The following is an 18,306-nucleotide window of genomic DNA, read 5'->3' as shown; positions in this document are numbered from 1 at the left end:
TTTCACTGGTGCACTGCAGAATCTGGTTTAGAGCAGCTCAGGCCTCTGTGGAGCTTGCAGGGAAGGGAGGGACCTGTAAGCTTCTGGGTGGCTCAGCGGTGTCGACACGCGGCTGTGGAGGAGCTTGGAGAGCGCAGGCAGGGAGGGGAAATGGCTGCCAGCCCAGATAAGGTCTATCACGAGAGGCAGCGTGGGCTAGGGAAGGCCCCAGCTTTAGTCGGCAGGGAGTTAGGATCATTTCCTCACTGCCGTATGAACAGATGACTGAGTTCTAGTGGTCGTCTGACAGATGAAGGCTGGTTTTTCTCTTTTAACTGGAGACTGGTGACTCAGTAAGTTGTAGAGGGTAGGGATTAACAAAATGCAGGGCAGAGGTCAGAAGATTGTAGGGTTAAAGGTGACAACGAAATGTGTGGCTTTTAAAGACAAGCATATGCTGGGTATTTTCAACAAGTCCTGTTTCACTTGTAACTGGAGCATCACGTATTTATACGCTTACATTTAGCATAAAAAAAAAAAGAAACGAACACCCAGGGCGCTCTCTTGTAAAGTAGGTCTCTGCAGCCTCAGTGTGTGAGTGTTTTCCTGACTTTTATCTGGTGCACCAGCTGACGTCAGCTCCCTGCCTTTCAGAAATGTTGTCCTTTAGTATCATAACCATATCATTTTTTATGTCGAGCCTTTGTTGTGAAGTGGACACACACACACACACACACACACACACACACACACACACACACACACACACACACTGATTTGTTTCCCACATCCACCACCCTCAGACGTATCAGTGTCGCACTGATGTCTTCTCTTTTTCTCCCAACATCTGTTGGTGTCATGGGAATTAAGTTATAGTAGTGTGAGGTAGTAGACGCTAAAGAGTTTTCTCTTCACACACTATATGTTACATAACCACAGTGACACATGGCCCCCGAGAACAGAGCCTGTGATGGAAAGAGTAACACAAATATACAGGGGAAGACTTTTGCAAACTTTTCTTTCTTTATAGCATTTTAGCAACAGTGTCAGTGTGCTATTCATAAGATGGACACTTAAAACACTGTTTCACTTACTTACTCCACCATCACTCTGTATGTTTGATGGGTGGGACTGTGTCGTGTTAGTATATACCTGTACTGTCATTGATTTCTCTTGTGACTGTAGTTGTAAGCAGATATTAGGACACTGATTTATAATTTCTCTTAACTCTGCTTCTGGTTTGAGAATTTATAAAGCAGATCTGACTTGTACCTGAGTAAATGGACTAAGCTGACCCCCCCTCCCCCCGCTTGTGCTCCATGTATAGTGTGTTCTGTTGGTGAAACACACGTGCTGAAGTTTCCACTGAACTACTCACTTTATTCCGTCATCCACAGTCTGTTGAACTTCTTGGGGTGATGGTGATGGTGAGGAGGAGGGGGGGGTTGAGAAGGGGACTAACCCAACTCCCCTCCAGGTTAGCGTCGTGAGAAACCGCACAGCTACAGTTGGGCATTTACATTTAGGGGGAATTGAAAGCCGTGGCCTCTCACTTTTCAAAACCAGCAGAAGGGTGATGACGAACGGTGACGACAACGAGGCTCTCGAACGAGACGTTTCAAACATTAAAGGATCGGTTCACATTTTTGAAGTCTATCTTAAAGCAGTACTCACATGCCCATATGTACACTGAAAGAGTAAATGAATACTACTCATACTCATCATTTGTAACACATGCACTGTGGATGTTGCCCTCTCCTCACTTTTTTTTGCCATTTCACAACTGGCTTCCTTAAAAAACCATTTCATTCTGAACAGACTACCTAACACTGACGTGCTGAGCCTCGTTTCAGTCAAGAAAGAACCAACAGCAGCCACCGATGTTTAACTCATTTAACAGGAATTGAGCTCGAAACGCTATTTCCAGTAAAAGGACGTCAGCGAGTGAGTGAAACCATCTTCACACAGGAAATGTCCTTTTTTACCCATCAGGTACTTCTGGTACCTCTCTGTGGTCTAATTCACACACTCTTCTGTAGAGACGTCCTCTGAAGGCAAAGATGATCTCAGGATGTGCGCCTCATGGATGTCACAAAAAGTTTAACATGTTACAAGACACTGAACTGTTCACCTGCACCTGACAGCAACAGATAAGCTCGGTGTCTTGTAACCTCCCCCTATTTCATTCTGGGCTCCTTACCCAACACTGTGCTGTACATGAGTAGAAACAACACCATCACACGCAGCACTGTAATAAAACTGAGCTTTGTCCCTAAACAAATGAATTCAGGTGTATGCAGAAAATAGAAATGATTAAAAATGAAGGTGTGGGGCGTTCAAGTGTTTGCTAGTAACACATGGAGGACCAGTTGTCTCACACCTAGTTTGTGTCATTTTCAAAATGTGGCGTCTTAAAAAAATCGTCTCAGTTGCACTTTTAAAGAAGCGCCTGCAAAAAGCACAGAGCTGGGACGGAAGAAGAGAAAGAGACGGGCTGTGACTGTTAGACCTCTTCCTGTGGTTACATCACGTGGTTGTGGAGGGTTCAAAAGGAGACAGCCTCTTCTTCTTCTTCTTCATCCAGTCCTTGGACAGAGAGAAGACACCTGGGAGGCTGCCGGACAAGAGTCAATTAAAACAAAGAGAGAAAAGAAAAAGGAAGCCTGAGGTAAAGTATGATGATGGAGGACGTTATCTATTTAATGCTAGAATTATTTGTGACGGCATTTAAAAACGACTGAACGCATTTTAAGAGAGAATGAACGATAAGTCAGTGTTAAACGTGTCTGATTGAGTTAATGTCTTCTTTATTCAGAAGTGAATGTGGAATTTGTTTAAAAAAACAAAACACTGTATTTAAAAACTGAATTTTCTCACTGTATGCAGTAGTCATGCTATGTTTTATATATTTTATAATGTGTATTGTATACTTTTGATCCTCATTTCTTCTTTGCATTTTCTCCAAGTTAATTTTCAACTGCTAACTGATAAGTTACTGTTGAACCTTTACAACATGACTTTTGATTGTACCAAGTTGTCTGTTGCTCAGACAGAAAAGCTTACTCATGCCTGCCAAAATGGCTTCCTCAAGATAGCACTTCCCCTGGCAGCTTACTTCTGACTTTTGCCTCAAAAACTGAGCTGAAGGACAGTTTGAGACAGATATCCGTCTCATACACCAACTTAAATTTGAACAATTCATTTGAATTTGAACCAACTGTGCGGAAAACTCTGCATACAAATGGCTCAAGTGAAATCAGGAAGTGTGCATTTTCTGGTTTGACAAAAGCGAGGGCTGTTTGAGCGCTGGGCTGAGAAGTTTCAGTTTGGTGTAAAAAAAAAAAAAAAAAAAAAAAAGTGTGTCCGGGTGGGGTGTTGGTGAGAGTGTGTGTGCAGCTGCAGAAGGTGGTGCAGGTGCAGAAGAAGAGAGAAGCGGGGAACAGACGCGAGACGGAAGACGATTGGTGGATGTACAGTGCAGTCATCCATAAAGTAGAAAGCACTACTAAACTCCTCACCACAGTGTAGTGTTTCCTACTTTATGGATGAGTGTACTGTTGGCTACAGGGAAAGGAGAGGTCCAACATGGCGCCTGCGCAGGAAGTCAGAAAAAGAGGAAGCTGCTTTGTCTCGCAAGGCCATGCATTACCCAGAGTGTTGCCACAGTCAGCTCACATGGGCGGTGTGTGGCGCGCAGCAAAGCTCGCAACTCTTTCCTCCATTTTATAATTGATCTGTTATAAATGTCCTGAAACCCAAAAAATAAAGTTATCATGTACATATAAAGTGCATTTTGTATGATGTTGAATAAAAATGAAAAATGAACAAGCATCTTGTCGCACCTCGTGTTTTTCAGCAACACCACACGTTCAGTGTTTTCTGTGAAAATATACATACTTTATTCCTGTAAAAAGATCCATTTTGAAAGGAACCATCACAATTTCAAGTCACCAAATCCTCTGTGTACTACTTTAGTTACTTTTCCTCCATGGACACTGCTTAAACATGCAAAAAAAATCAAATAAAATGAACAATATTAACAAAAATATTTACAGACGAGCTTCCAAATGGGTAATAAAAACAGGTATATATATATATATATATATATATATATATATATATATATATAAAAAAGGTCAGTCTTCCACTTGTTTCAAACAATGAATGCAGGTCAGGTAAGCCAACAAAAAAAAAAAAAGAAAAAGAGAAAAGCTTTCCGTGTTGTATGAAAATATAGCCAACACTGTTATTAAATACAGAAAGCTACTGCAGCTTCTCTTCCACTGCATCGACAGTCTACAACCCTAAAGGTCAGCCTAGAAAACACAAACATGACAGTGACACGAATAAGGCCGAAGACGGGTAGAACATGCATGCAGTCAATAAACATCCTGTAAACAACATATTAAGACTAAACAAGGTCTTCTTGTAAGGCTAAATATGATCAGCTGAGCTAGAAACACTGCCTACATGGGTCTAGGTCCTAACTGGTCTACTCACTACACAGCAGGTGGAGGAATACTTGTGCATTAAAGGCTGTCAAATACAAGATCAGTACAAAATGCGCTGTACATTTCGGCAACTTTTGAGCATCCGACCCCCACATTTAAAACAGACAGATGACATAAATAAAATATAAATACAGTACAGTCACAGTCTTGCCTCTGTCCCGGCTACGTCACATCTAAAGTGTCTTCATTCACCCCCCCCCTTTGTTTTTTCCTTGGCATCTTCACGCTCCCTTTATGTAACATTAAAAAAACAAAGTCTCCAACTTGTGTCATCACGTATGACCCCCCATGTGGGAAACTTAAAACTTAACCTAAACGAATGTGAGTGAAACTAGGTCTGATGCTCCTCCATGCTTCCCATGCTGCTGCTCGCTCGCTCGCTCTCGTACAGCAGCTATGGTAACAGGCAAAGCACCTCAGATTTTTAGGATTTTGGCGTATTCTGCTGTTTGTGACAGCCGGAGTCAACAGGTGGCTCAGCATGAATAAGAAACTACTTAAGTGAAAAACCTGAGAAGTCACCTAACAGCCCTGTGTTGACAGATAAAAGGAGTGAACGATCGCTGAACACTAAGGCCTGGTCCACACATTCACTTCAAAACTGAAGACCTGCACCACAGCTTCGTAGAACAGCGCCGTCACAAATCATTAACAATACGCTATGGTTCGGTTTTTAAAGTACTACAGCACATTCAGTGAAAACCAACCAATGCAACACAATGTCATGTTACTAATGGGTGCACTAATCCTAACTACGCTGCGTGGGCTGGTACAGATGTTATAACCTCTGTGACCCAGTGGTTATACACCACAAGTTGAACCTCATCATAATGCTAACACGGAGGCAAAAGAACGCACACGTTGCTGCAGGGTCTGTCACAGTACAGCAGCAACACAAGCCACCGGTGCCAGGACTGAGAACTGTTAGTCGTGCTACACTTAAAACCACACGACACGCTACGCTACGCTGAGAACATACTGAATGACAGTGGGTGAGAGGCTGTGTGTTCAGCATCAGGCCCTTAATTACTGTGGTTATGGTGACCAGCAGTGAGGACGCTGCTTCACTCTAATGTGGATATTAAACTGAAGATGAGTGATAGGAGCGAGTCCAGTCTTTTGGTTTTGAAGTATAAAATAGATACAGCTGCCACCATCAGTCAGTTAATCAATGAACCCAGAAGTTTACAAACTAGCAGGCAGTGACACTACAAAGAGGAACTGTGAACGGCTAATCGGGTGTAGTTTTACTGCTGCCGAATTGACAGGAGTGACAAAACCCATTCAAATGAACCTTTTCATATTGCCCAACATATATTTGTTCTTCAGTGCTCTAAATAGCCCTACAACGCTCTCCTCTGGCCTTTATACAGGCTACAGACTTTAGCCTGTATAAAGCACCCAAAAACACCCACAGAAAAAATCCATTTAAAAAGAGGGTGGATGTTTGGGGGTTGCAGCAGCATCCTGTATATTTCTTTCAAGGGTGGAGCCTTTGAAAACCCCTGGATTAGTTGATTAAAAGAGAAATAATTGGCAACTATTATGATAACTAACAGGCAGAGTTTCTGCGTCTTAAAATGCAAGATCTTTGGGTTTTAAACTATTGGCCAGACAAAAGACATCTGATGACATTACCTTGGTGATGATGTACAGACCGAATGATGCTCTGATTAGTCAGGAATGTCATGGAAACACTATCATATAATAAAACTAGTACTTGGGGCTAAACTCTGCCTGGAATTATGTCTTGGAACAGCCTATCGCTCACAGGATAATACTTAATGTGCACACACAGCAGGTCTTTCTCTCACACCGAAACACAGACAGATTATACGTAATATTTAACAATCAGGCCAGTTGTGAGGGTCGTCACAAACAACGAGAGTTCCCGTGTTAATGTCTTAGAAAGGCATCTGGTTTCAGTCTCACCAGTGGACTGCACAGCTTCATCTACACACACACACACACACATTCTTTACATTTAACACTCAAAGACTGTTCATCACCTCAAAGCCCAAAAACTACACATATCAAAGTGGGTCACCACCGTTTCTAACAGCATGGTATGACTAACTTCCTGCCCTGATGTCACTTCATGCGATCTGATGATGATCAGGGCAGAGTTTGAAACAAATAAATAACATGATCTGTACAAAGTAATGAATAAATACTCTTAAAGACAAGAAACACAAGTGTGGGACCAAGCACACACACAAACATCAAAAACATCCACTCAGGATGTGTAGTGCATTCTTTATAGTCACACAGAGGAAGAGACACACTGCTGCTTCTATTATAAAGTGGCACCAGTACGTGAACATTAAAGCTAATGTTTTATTAGCTGTGTCTGAGTCTGCATGTCTGCTTTCGGCATCAGACTCTTAGGAAAATCCTAATCTCAGTTGAGAGATTTACACCAGTTTTATATGAAGCAGTAAAAGTGCTAATTAGTTTACAATTTGCAAATTCTTATGTATGTTATTTGAGTGAGTATATTTATGAGCTTGTACACTTCAACATGCACTTCGACATGCCCGTGTAAGCTGAGCGATGTTTGAAAGTTCACCAACAGCAGTGTTCTAAGGCTAATGTTAATAGTAATAATTACCGACGGTTAAAGCATCGATTATTAGATCTGATAGCCACTAAGCGCAATGACTACCGACTGAGACTAACAGGGCAAATAGAAAAAGTGCTTTCAACGTAATGCAAGTATCCTCAGTCAGCTGTCCTGACTCTTATTCTTTCTTGCTGGATCCCAGTTTTTTTAGCAGCTTCTTGCCTTTGGCAAAAAAGCCTTTCTTCTTCTTGCTTGGTGCAGAGCTGTCTGGTTGTGCCGGGCTCACTGCTGGAAGGGGGGGTGAAGGGGAGCAGCAGGCCTCCACTGCAGCTGAAGTAACAGCTGGACCCGGAGACAGGTCCAGAACTGATGTGGGGCTTGCAGTGGGTGGGAGGTATGTGTGCTCTGCTGGGTCATGGGAAGGAGATTCTGGTGGGAGGTGCAAACCGCCTTCTAATGTTGAGGGCCCTGGATCTTGTAGCTCTGTGGAAGACGTCCAGGTGCCCTTGAGGATGAAAGTAAGAATATGCGTTTGAGCAATAAAGACATTAGAGTTTCAACATCTTTTAAAAATATCTAACTGACTTGGATGGGTTCTAGTTTTACACTGTATGCACTCAGTAATATATAGTAGTGGAAACTACAGTTAGACACAGGACAAACAGAAAATACAAGGAAAGGAGCGGTTACCGTGGATTTAAACTTCAGTTTGAACAGTAAACCAGAACTAATGGTTTTTCCAGGAGGTGATACAAAGGAGCAGAACTACAGAGAGTGAAGCGGGGAGACTAGGGTTGATTGCTGAGCTGCTGGAGTCCTATTTGAAACACTTACGATCATTTCTCAAAGTGTACAGTTCGTTTGTGCTTCTGGCCATGCAGGAAAGAGTGCAGAAGAAGAAATTAAAGAAACAGAAAATGACTTTGGATGTGTTTGCAAATGATTAAAAGATAATGTGAAAAAAGAAATGTTAACACACATAATGAAATTGAAAATAGGTCAAGAGGTTGTCGCCTGATCTATATACAGCTGTGCAGAGAGAATGGACAGAAATGCAGCTACCTGTGATTCTCTTCTGGGTTCTGGTGCAGGCTGAGAATCCTCTGGTAAGGCCTGCAGGAAGTTGGAGGGTACTAAACCTCTATGTCCATTCAATTCTCCCTGGAAGTTAAATACAACATCAGATAAAAGAACACAGAGCTGGAATTCACCTAAATCCTTCCATTACAATACAATACTGTCATCATTATTATTATTATTATTATTGTTTTGTTCAAACTAACACCTATAAACCTATACTGTGGCAACAGTTGTATATGCTAACAAAATAACATGGTGTATATTGTGACTAAAATCACCCCAAACAAGTTCAAACTATGTCTGTCAAAGTCATGTACACTTACGTAGAAGAAACCGTCTTCGTCCATGTCTCCAAACACTTGTATGACGTCTCCTGCACTGAAGGTCAGCTCAGCCTGAACACAGTCATAACAAACAAATTCATAAGAAACAAAACCTACTGCTACAAGTACAGGGTCTTATGTGTATCTGTAGTTCTATCAGGTGTATACAAGCCTCACCTCTATGTCAGTGTTAGGGGAGCTTTCTCGTGGATCGTAATCAAAGATGGCGACCATCCTGCATGCTCCTGGGGCCGGGTTCCCTGCAGCTGCAGCAGTCTGGCTGTGATCTGTCAGTTAAACACAGAGAGGGGGCGACCAGCTGAGTCTGACATCCTGATAATTAGACGAGGGAGACGTGTCTGCAATTCCAATGAGCCCATCAGCATGCAGCTCATCGTGTCTGCTTGCCAGACTTACTCAGCGCCATGCTAAGCTGAGGAACACTCACAACACATGCAGAACAGAACAACGGGAGATGAGCAGCGAGAGTTTGCATTTTTATTTCCATTTAAAAAGGCTGCAGCAGATTGAGCTGTGCTGCTAAACATCTGTCACAGCAAACACTTGTCATGGGATTAAGAGTGGACCTAAAACTTTGCAACACAGTTATAAAAAATGAAGACAAAGATAATTATTAGATGATTAAATGATGAACTGTGAAATGAAAAGAGGAGTTAGAAGAAGGCACTGGTTGGTATTATGATATGTATGACTTGAAGGAAAAATATTCTTTTGTTCCCTTCAGACATACTCTTGCAAGGATGGATAATGGTAAGTCCTGTTACCAGCAGCTTAAATACAGTCTTCATGTTTATAACCAATAAAAACAATGCAAAACGAGTAGTGAAACACATTAAATATCAGGTAAACACATGTTGGTTTCCGGTGAAACGGCCGTTTGATCATGCAGGCGCAGGCAGAGAGGGAGAGAGTCAAAGCACTAACTACAAACCTTGGATGGAAGAGTCTACACTCTCCTCCCACAGCGCTGCAGACTCCACTGTAAGAGAAGGGGTAAGGGAGAGGAGCATACAACACTATCACGCAATGATAGACGCAAAAGAAGATCACAAAACCAAAGTTCTGAATTTGTAGTATGTTTGAGACATCACAGTGGAAGGACAGATGATCAGAGGGGATTGATGCTTCATCTAGTGACCTTAAGGTCATCATGCAATACGCTGGCCACACTGATCCAGAATTGTAGACTGAAGTTATTTGGAGAGTTCTGGTACTCAAGCTAAAATAAGATAATGGACAGAATATTAAAGTGCCCAGCCTCACCATCAAATTGAGCAGGTTTACATAAATATGGAAATAATAGTACATGTAGGTCTTTTTACACACTGTACCCAATTTGCAAAAGTGCAAAAGTAACTGGGCAACAGGCTACTAAATGATGGTTTGGCAGCTGTGTTGTTTTAACGTCATGCAATACAGAGTTGCTATTAAGCCTGTGGTGGCTGTCAGTGTGACGAGTAAAGAGGTGACTGTGCATGTGAAGAAGATAATAGTAAGGCACCTTTATCACACTGATGGAAAGTGTGGTTCAGTGTGGTTCAAAACAGGAACAGCTCATGACTAAAATCATAACAGCTCACCTGTCAGGCTAATGTTCATGTGTCTTGGAAATGTATGACTGCTAGCAGAACTGGCACACTGGCATTTATTTGTGATTACACTGTTGACAGAAGCAGCAGGTATGAATGCATAAATATGCAGTAAGATTAAGGGTAAAGATGTGGAATACTTTTGACAGGCTGACTCAATGTACTGATCTGCAAAAAGCTGCAGGTGTTTGCAGCGCAGATTCGTGAGAGCATCTCTAGAGAGGATACACAGCATTTGTTGATGCCTGTAGGTCAAAGATTTCTGGCTGTCATTGCCTGTAAAGGATTTTCCACAATGGCACTTTAATATAATATCAGTTATTATCTTTCAAATTGAATAACTGCCCAAATACTTAGAGTTTGGATTTCATGTGTGAATTTATTACATGAAAATCCAATGAAAACTGACAGGACTGACTCGTGTGTGCAGCTGCAAAGCTGCTGCTTGAGTGTTATTAATAGAATCAAAATCATAAAAAGCTGTTACTTGAAATAGCTTACAAATGAAAGGAAATCGCAACAGTAGGCTTAATAATACAACATGAAACTACACTATTCACAATGGCTATATTTGCCCATGATGCTGAGAAGCTGTCTGATTTCAATACTACAGTAGCTGACCTAAAAATCCCCCCTGGTCCACAGAGTGAGAAGCAGCAACTGAAAGAGCAAAAAGCTAAAGTGAAAGAGAGCGAAAGAGAAGCAAACCAGAGAGGAGAAGAAAAGGGGGAGGCGGGAAGCCGCAATCTGCAGTGAGACACACCTTTCTTGGATCGTCTCGGTTTCGGCGGTGGAACAGGGCGACGTGGAAGCTGTGCGTGTGTGCGAGTGCCTTTATAGAGTTTTAGAAAGGAAAACCAAAATAAAATAACAATAATAAAAAAATAAATAAATAAATGAAACCAAAAAGAAACACAGAGATGCAATATTTTTTTGAGAAGCAGACCAGACTATGAAAAGCCAAGTGAAGGAGAGCAATTTAAAAATGACAACCAGTGAGCAGCAGACACAGCAGTGAGAGAACAAGTGGAAGTGAAAAGGTTAAACCATCTGTAAACACTGCTCTGGGTAAAAGCAGGAAATGAAAGCAAAGTGACTGCTTGAGTTTGCTGGGTGGCTCGTTACCACTCACCACAGGCAAACACTCAACTCACTTCAAGCAAACAGCTTATTTTTTTCAACACCTGCATAAAAACGCAGTCTGAGTGAGAATAAGTAGATGGTTCTGATTTCCTAGATAGCACCACAGTGTACAAGAAACCACAAAACTGTCCTAAACAACACCACAGGGAACATTTTGTATCCATTTGAGTTTAGTTCAACTGAAATGTAGACCTGATGAGGTCCAGAGGAAGCTTTTCATTCAAACTGATGCAAATGTGCCAATGTATGGATTCTGTAACACTGGTGCTGCCATTTTCACTTGCCACTTGAACATGAACAGCAGTGACATTATGAGTAAGACATCACAATTTAGACCTCTGGTAAAGGATGTCTAAACAGCTCATTTATCAAGGGAAATGGCGGACAACATAACAACATCATTTGGCCGTGTAACTGACACAGAATTTGGTCTCCAGGTACCTACTACATCTGCCACATACCTATCTTCTCCATTGAGGCCGCTGTGGACAAGAAGCCCTGCTGCAGCAGCTGCTGTCGAGTCTCCTCATCCTCCACCTGGATCTCAGACACCATGTTACACGGCACGTAGCCCAGACGACCACCAGACTCACCGCGGTAGAACCCATCTGCATCTTTATCTCCGTAGACCTGAGGAGAGAAGTGTAAGATGTGTTTATTAAACTCCGAAGCCTCTTCCTCAGTGGAAACTTTAATACAACAGACGTCACCTATCAAGTAATGGCTTTTGGGGTTCAGAACATGTGTCATGTGATATGTATCATAATCAGTCATAAGGACACCGTGTGTTCTATTGACTTTATACTCTTTCATCTAACAACAGCAAACACTGCCAGTATGTTAAGTTGCCAGTATAACGCATTTTTTCAAATACTACACTATGACAGCTGGCTGACTGTCAGAGACCTGCATGATTGTCAGTCTTATTCCAGTGGGCTCTGAGCTGTGAAGGACGAACCTTGATGATCTGTCCTTCAGTGAAGGGCAGCTCCTCTTCAGCAGCGTCGGGATTGGGTGACATGGTGGTAGGATCATAAGGGAAGAGGGCCACAAAGATGCGTATGTCACCGTCTCCTTTCTTTGTTGGTGAATCAACACCACCTGCAGATATAGATACAGGACTGATGCCTACCGAACGCACACACACAGCCTTCATATTGTTTACACAAGTGCAGTACTGAGGGCACTGGTTATGTTATGACTCCCAAACTAACAGCTACTGTACTTCTTCCAAGTATGGATTTAAGAAGCTAAACTTGAAACAAATACAAATCTGCTCATTCCGGGTCCATTTGCTAGTTGCAGCTTCTATCCTGGGGTCTCTTGGTCAGAGAAAAGAAGAGATTTAAAGATGTTATTGGGTTAGGGTTAGGGTTAGTTTACTGTTTGAACTTCTAAGATTGTACTAACAAACCAATGAATCTACGAATCAAGAAAATAATCAGAATACTAGCTGCGCTACTTTACTCGTTTTCTATTTTAATTATCTCCCACAGCAGATCAGTTTCATAGAGGCCATGCACAGCTTGCAGTTAGTTCTGCAGTTGTCCACTCCCCTCCCTTCCCCCAACCACCCACCAACTGCAGTGCTGCTGTGCACAGTGTTTGCCCAGCACAGGCATGTCCTTAAAAGAGGTAATCAAGCTAAACCACTGATCCTAATCTGTGTGAACTGTTTGACAAACGTGCACCCGTACATAATGTGCAGCAACTGAGCAACAAAGGAAACAGTGTTTGACCCACTGTCTAACCTAAATCTGGTGCCGCTCACAGAAAAAACATCCTTAAGCACACCTTAAAAAATAAAAGCAAACATGCTTTTAATTAATGTCTTGAGTGTCATAGATCATTCAAAGCTGCTTTTAAATTTGGCTGATGGCACAGCATCGCAAACATGACGTTTGACTCGAGGTTCACTAAAAGCACTACTGTAGAACTGAAGGCTCTCTGACAGCGAGAGACACATTTGAAGAGCTGTAGTGAGAATTTAAGCTGCCCTAGAGAGATGTGTTCTCTATCTCATTAGGAAGATTTGGCCCATCTGTGGCAAGAGTCACGGGCAGAACACTTGCATACTTTCACATCCTCACTGATTTTTCTAGTAGATAGGACAGAACTTCTCCCTGCTCCCTTCCTCTATCTGTGTGCACGTGTATGCTTATGCATTTATTTGTGTAGTCCACTGTGCGCCCACACATACATCAGAAAGGTCAGGTTTACAAAATGAGTGAGCAGTCTGAGTCATCAAGGCAAATGAGCAGAGCAGAAGAGGGTATAGGAAGGTGTGACAGATCGGAAGAGAAGGGGGTTCAACTGTCCACACTGCAGCCTGTTTCTCTGCTGGTTAATCAAAGTTACTATTTTAATGTCTGTCACTTCCTCCTGTCATGACAAGCCACTTTGGGTTAAGCCGGTTCTCAGCTTAGTAGGCTTTCTCCCACTTCTCTACAGCACCTCCTCCCCTCTGACCCCCTCCCTACACAAGTTGCTAATCTGACTACCATCATGTGAGAGGGGGGAGGCAGATAACAGAAAGCACAGGTGTGTAAGCACTGCCTCATACGCTTGCATGGCTACATGGCTGCATATTAACATTAAAAAAAGCATCGAGACAGAGGAAATGAGAAACACCACAGGAAAGAGTCAACAACCTTTGAGATGCCTGGCCTGTGAGCACACTGGATTAGCAGACAGCTCGGCCTGGCCTCCCCACGGTGGACATGCCTCAGTTGGAGGGATTTCGCTGTGCTCCTGCTCAACATATAGAAAAAGAAACAAGGCAATAAGAAAAATGTCGAACAAGGAAACACAATCACAAATAGGGAGGAGGGGACACATCAGGGTTTAGAAAAACTGAACATCGAATGCATCCGGTTTCCAGCAATCTACTGTTTCAACATAAACATGTTCCTTTTTTGTGCTATGGCGGTGTTAGCAGACATATACACACAACAAAGCACACACACTGTAAGCTACCATTGGACATGGCGGTACTGACTAATTTAAAACAAGAGTTGGGTGGTTTCCAAGGTGTAGGAGAATTTGACAGCAGCAGGAATTAGTGCAGCAGACAGAGAGAGAACAGATACAATAGTTGTTCTTCAACCTCAGCTGAATTATAAAGATTAGAAGTTACAGGCCGGGTAGTTGTGACAAACGTGTTTAAATTATATGTAACCACTGTCTGGCTACATTTTGCCATCCCAAGCACCATGACTTTACTGAATGATTTACTGTAGGGTGATTGTTTATTATTATTTTTTTAAGCAGGTGACCCGACCTCCCTTTGTCCACTGCACTGATAATGTTGAAAAACATTAGAAACATTAGAACATAGAAGTGTCAGACGTGAAGTTAAGTGATCTCCATTAAAGGTCAACACTGTTGCAAGGGAGAGGAGCAGAGTGGGACAACACACCCATTGCGTCTGGCCTGAAGTGACATTTACCAGTGGTTCAACCTTCATCCCTCGGCCGTGGGGAAGTTTGCAGTGCTCCATTTGAGCCCTCTCCACCCACCACTCAGAGCTCATTTGCTCCACCACCACCTCCCCAGGTCTGTGCTCCACAGGCTCCTCATTGTCATCTGTGCCGTACTCCACGTCGATCTCCACCTCACAACCAACAGGTGACTTCAGAGACCGTACTGTTTTGCTGATGGGGTAGGTTCTTGGCAGGGTAAGGCCATGGCTCAGGTTTAATGCCGCAGCAACGGCCATCTGACTCCTGAGCATGGCCTCCCTCCTAAGGCGGTCCCCTAGCCCTCTGAGCAGTACTTTCTCTCTGCTGTTGGGGGTTGGCTTGGGAGGACAGTGGGCTGAGACCCGCCTGCTGGTGGGACCCTCATATAAACTCATGTTGTCTTCTTCAGAATAATCGATGGTGTCTGCATAGTGCACCCTGTGCTGTGTCTTAGGCTTGACCTGCAGGGGTCTGTGTCTGGGTAAAGGCTCTTTGGTGAGTGATCTGGGATCCCTGTTGAAGTGATGATGGTGAGGGGGAAATTGTGGACGTGCGTTGGGATTAGGATGATGTGTGTGGTGCGGGGGGGAATGGTGGAGGCGCACAGAGTCTTTTGGGTGAAAGTGGGTGGGATTGGGCCGAGTGTGGTGGGTTAAAGGGTCTTCGTGGCTGCTGTCTTCCTCTTCTGTCACCTCAGGAATGCTGAACAGCTGCTTGCTGTGATAGGCCTGAGGGGGCAACTTAAGGATCCTCTCAAGGACCTCCTCATCACTATCTGGAGGCTCCAGCTTGCATGACTACAAGGACCCCAGTTCAAAGCATGCAAGTTTCGGTTGGTAAAGGTGTATTGTTCAGAGAGAATGAGAGAAGTGCAGACAAAAGAGATGACAAGCCGGCCATGCAAAGGAAAGAACAAGGAAAGAGGGAAAAAAAAACAAAAACAATCAAACAGAAGCCAGTAAAGAAATCATCTAACAAGTAGCACATTTCCTTCCAAAAGCAGAACTTGCAAAGTTCTTGTGATAAATTTGGACATATATGACTGCTAAACATGTAGTACACTCATTCCTTTACCCTGTTAGCTCTAACTGTATATCCCCTGGCCTGAGCTTCCCCAATATGATCAGAGTACAGTTCCTCTTCTTCCTCCTCCAGGATGTCTGACAGGTCTGAGCGGCTGTTGTCTGCTTGGTAGTCGCTGGGAGGCTCCACAAGGCCTCTGCCATAATTCTGTTAAAATATATGTTAACACTTGCATCAAATGATCCAAAGTGACTGTTTCATGAACCTATTGTAATAACATTCCACAGTTTTTACAGCCTGGTTCATACAAAGCTGGTAGCTGAATATCCAGGATAAACTATTATTACTATTATAAACTTAGCTCATCCTTATGCCCCTGATTTGGACACCCTGCCGCACTACTTTAGACAGGGGACAATAAATTGGGCTGACCTGCTGCCTCCTGCAGTATGCTGGCTCTTGGTCCTGTCTCAAGAACTCCTCGATGGACACCAAGCGGGTGTTTTCTCCCTCCTCATCTACCTCTGACTCCAGAGGTGAAGTGCTGGGTGGTCGGAGGACGTTAGTGTCTTGAGGGTTAAGGAAATCAGTGATGGGAGCTTTCGGTGGGGTAGGGATGCGCTCAGGGGTCCCGAGCTTGGCACTGGGGTCCTCAATGAAGTCTGTAATAGATGGGAAAGGGCATATCGTTCCAGGGCTGTCTGCGTCTCTGTGTTGCTCCAAAACTGCTGCTGCTGTTACTGGTGCATGTGCAGCTGCTGTTACTGGAGATGCATTAGGTGCTGATGTGGTGGGAGAAGTCACATCAACCTTAAAGGAGAAGAAAGACAGTCAACGTGGTACTATTTAAAAGTTAGAAAAAACATGCTGTGATGCCAAAGTGAGGATTACCACTGGTGTGATGGTGGAGACTACTGGTGCAGTGGCCTCACACACAGACAAGGCATCAGCAGATGAGGGGTTGGCCCAGGCCTTCACATATGAGGCTAATGAATCAAGATCTTCTGAGTGGAGAGTATGAGGAGGGTTGGCAGTAGCCTCCATTGTAAGACCAGTGATGTGTATGTCTGATGGCAAAGTGCTGGGCAGCATGGCCTTCTTGGCAGCAGAGTTCATGTAGGATGGTGTCGAGGGCAGGTTACTGGGACCTACTGGGGTGGAGGGTACGGGAACTGGCACAACTGGGGTGGCGACAGCTGGGCCTGACATGATGGCAGCCAGCTTGCAGGGCACATTGACTGGCAGAGAGTCACAGGACTCCCCGTGAGCAGACATGGTGCGGACAGTAAGTTCCTGAGCTGCCTGCAGGGACTGAATCTGAGAGGGGCCCAGCAGGGCACTACCGGCTGTTGGGGAAGACACCTCCAGCACCTTGGATAGCAGAACGATAAAATTCACATGTACATATTAAAACTACCATCTCAAATATTTTGAATTCTAACAACAATACACAGCTTGGTTGAAAATAAAAACATCAGAACAAAGTTCTTGCCTTTTTCCTATCAGCATATATTGTGTACCCAGTGACGCGGACTCCGTTGGAGGTCCCAGCAGCATCTATAGTGACTGGCAGCCAGCTGATGAGGGCAATCCCTGGAGAGGGACCGTGTTCCAGCTGTACATCAAGTGGAGCATCAGGGGGACCTGCAAGCATTTAAAATATTACACCAAAGTCATGGGCAAGCAAATAATAGAGCAGCATGTTTAGTATCCATGTAAAAACTCACTGAAAATACAATGCTGGCATAAGAAATAATTAGCACAATGGGCTACAAAGAAAGTTGCTGTCTAACCCTACAGGGACAGTGAAAAATTTTGAAAACATATACCTGGCTTCCCAGAGTGTGGGCATGAAACTTAAACAAATTTAAATGATTATTTACAGAAATACAAGTCAAATTGAATGCGGTACCACTGTCTAATATGCATTTTAAAGACCTAAGGTTTAATAAGGTGTAGAAGATAAGGGCAATATGGTAACACAAAGTGACATTGTGGATTAATGCAGTGCAATACTCTGCATTACAAGCCAATATGTTTCAGAAAATGAAACTCAGATCTCAATAAACTACAAGTATAAAAACATTTCAGAATTTAATGGTTTCCTGCATTAATTTGTCATAAAATGTGATCTGATCTTCATCTAAGTCAGAGTCAAGAGTATTAAATATAATGTACCTAAAATAATAATTCTTCCATGTCTTTATTGAGACCATAAAAACATCATATTGACAGCGGAAAAAGTATGTGAACCCTTGAACCTAATAACTAGTTGACCCCCCCCTTTGGCAGCAATAACCTCAACCACGTTCTTCCTGTTACTGTGAATCCGACCTGCACATTGTTCAAGAGAAATTTTTAGCCTATTCTTCCTGTAGACCTGCTTTAGCTCTGTCATATATTTTTGTGTGGCTCTCATAGCATCTTGTTTGGGTTGAGGTCTGGGCTCTGACTTCGCCACTCCAAAAGGCAGATTTGGTTTTTCTGAAGCCATTCTGTTGTGTGACTTGGGACATTCTCACATTATTCTGAAGAATTTTTTGATACACTTGGGAATTCATCTTCCCCTCAATCACTGCAAGCTGCCCAGGCCCTGATGCAGCAAAGCAGACC

General features: G+C 43.2%; 1 protein-coding gene across 1 annotated transcript in view; it reads right to left on the bottom strand.

The window, feature by feature from the left end:
* Positions 1–2,893: 2,893 nt before the first annotated feature.
* The window catches only part of LOC113170751 (peripheral-type benzodiazepine receptor-associated protein 1), a 51,090-nt gene continuing 35,677 nt past the window's right edge, over positions 2,894–18,306 (bottom strand). Inside the window, exons 20-32 of the mRNA XM_026372987.1 lie at positions 17,186–17,337; positions 16,585–17,064; positions 16,126–16,503; positions 15,745–15,900; positions 13,861–13,960; positions 12,168–12,310; positions 11,671–11,839; positions 10,830–10,898; positions 9,409–9,456; positions 8,634–8,743; positions 8,457–8,528; positions 8,116–8,214; positions 2,894–7,558 (exon numbers count right to left, since the gene is read on the bottom strand). Of these exons, the coding sequence (XP_026228772.1) occupies positions 7,232–7,558; positions 8,116–8,214; positions 8,457–8,528; positions 8,634–8,743; positions 9,409–9,456; positions 10,830–10,898; positions 11,671–11,839; positions 12,168–12,310; positions 13,861–13,960; positions 15,745–15,900; positions 16,126–16,503; positions 16,585–17,064; positions 17,186–17,337 (2,303 nt within the window). The 3' untranslated portion in view covers positions 2,894–7,231. The remainder of the gene's footprint in view (positions 7,559–8,115; positions 8,215–8,456; positions 8,529–8,633; positions 8,744–9,408; positions 9,457–10,829; positions 10,899–11,670; positions 11,840–12,167; positions 12,311–13,860; positions 13,961–15,744; positions 15,901–16,125; positions 16,504–16,584; positions 17,065–17,185; positions 17,338–18,306) is intronic.

This window comes from Anabas testudineus, chromosome 14, assembly GCF_900324465.2.
Source record: "Anabas testudineus chromosome 14, fAnaTes1.2, whole genome shotgun sequence".
Classification (NCBI taxonomy): Eukaryota; Metazoa; Chordata; class Actinopteri; order Anabantiformes; family Anabantidae; genus Anabas; species Anabas testudineus.
This window is presented reverse-complemented; position numbering and strand designations above follow the sequence as displayed.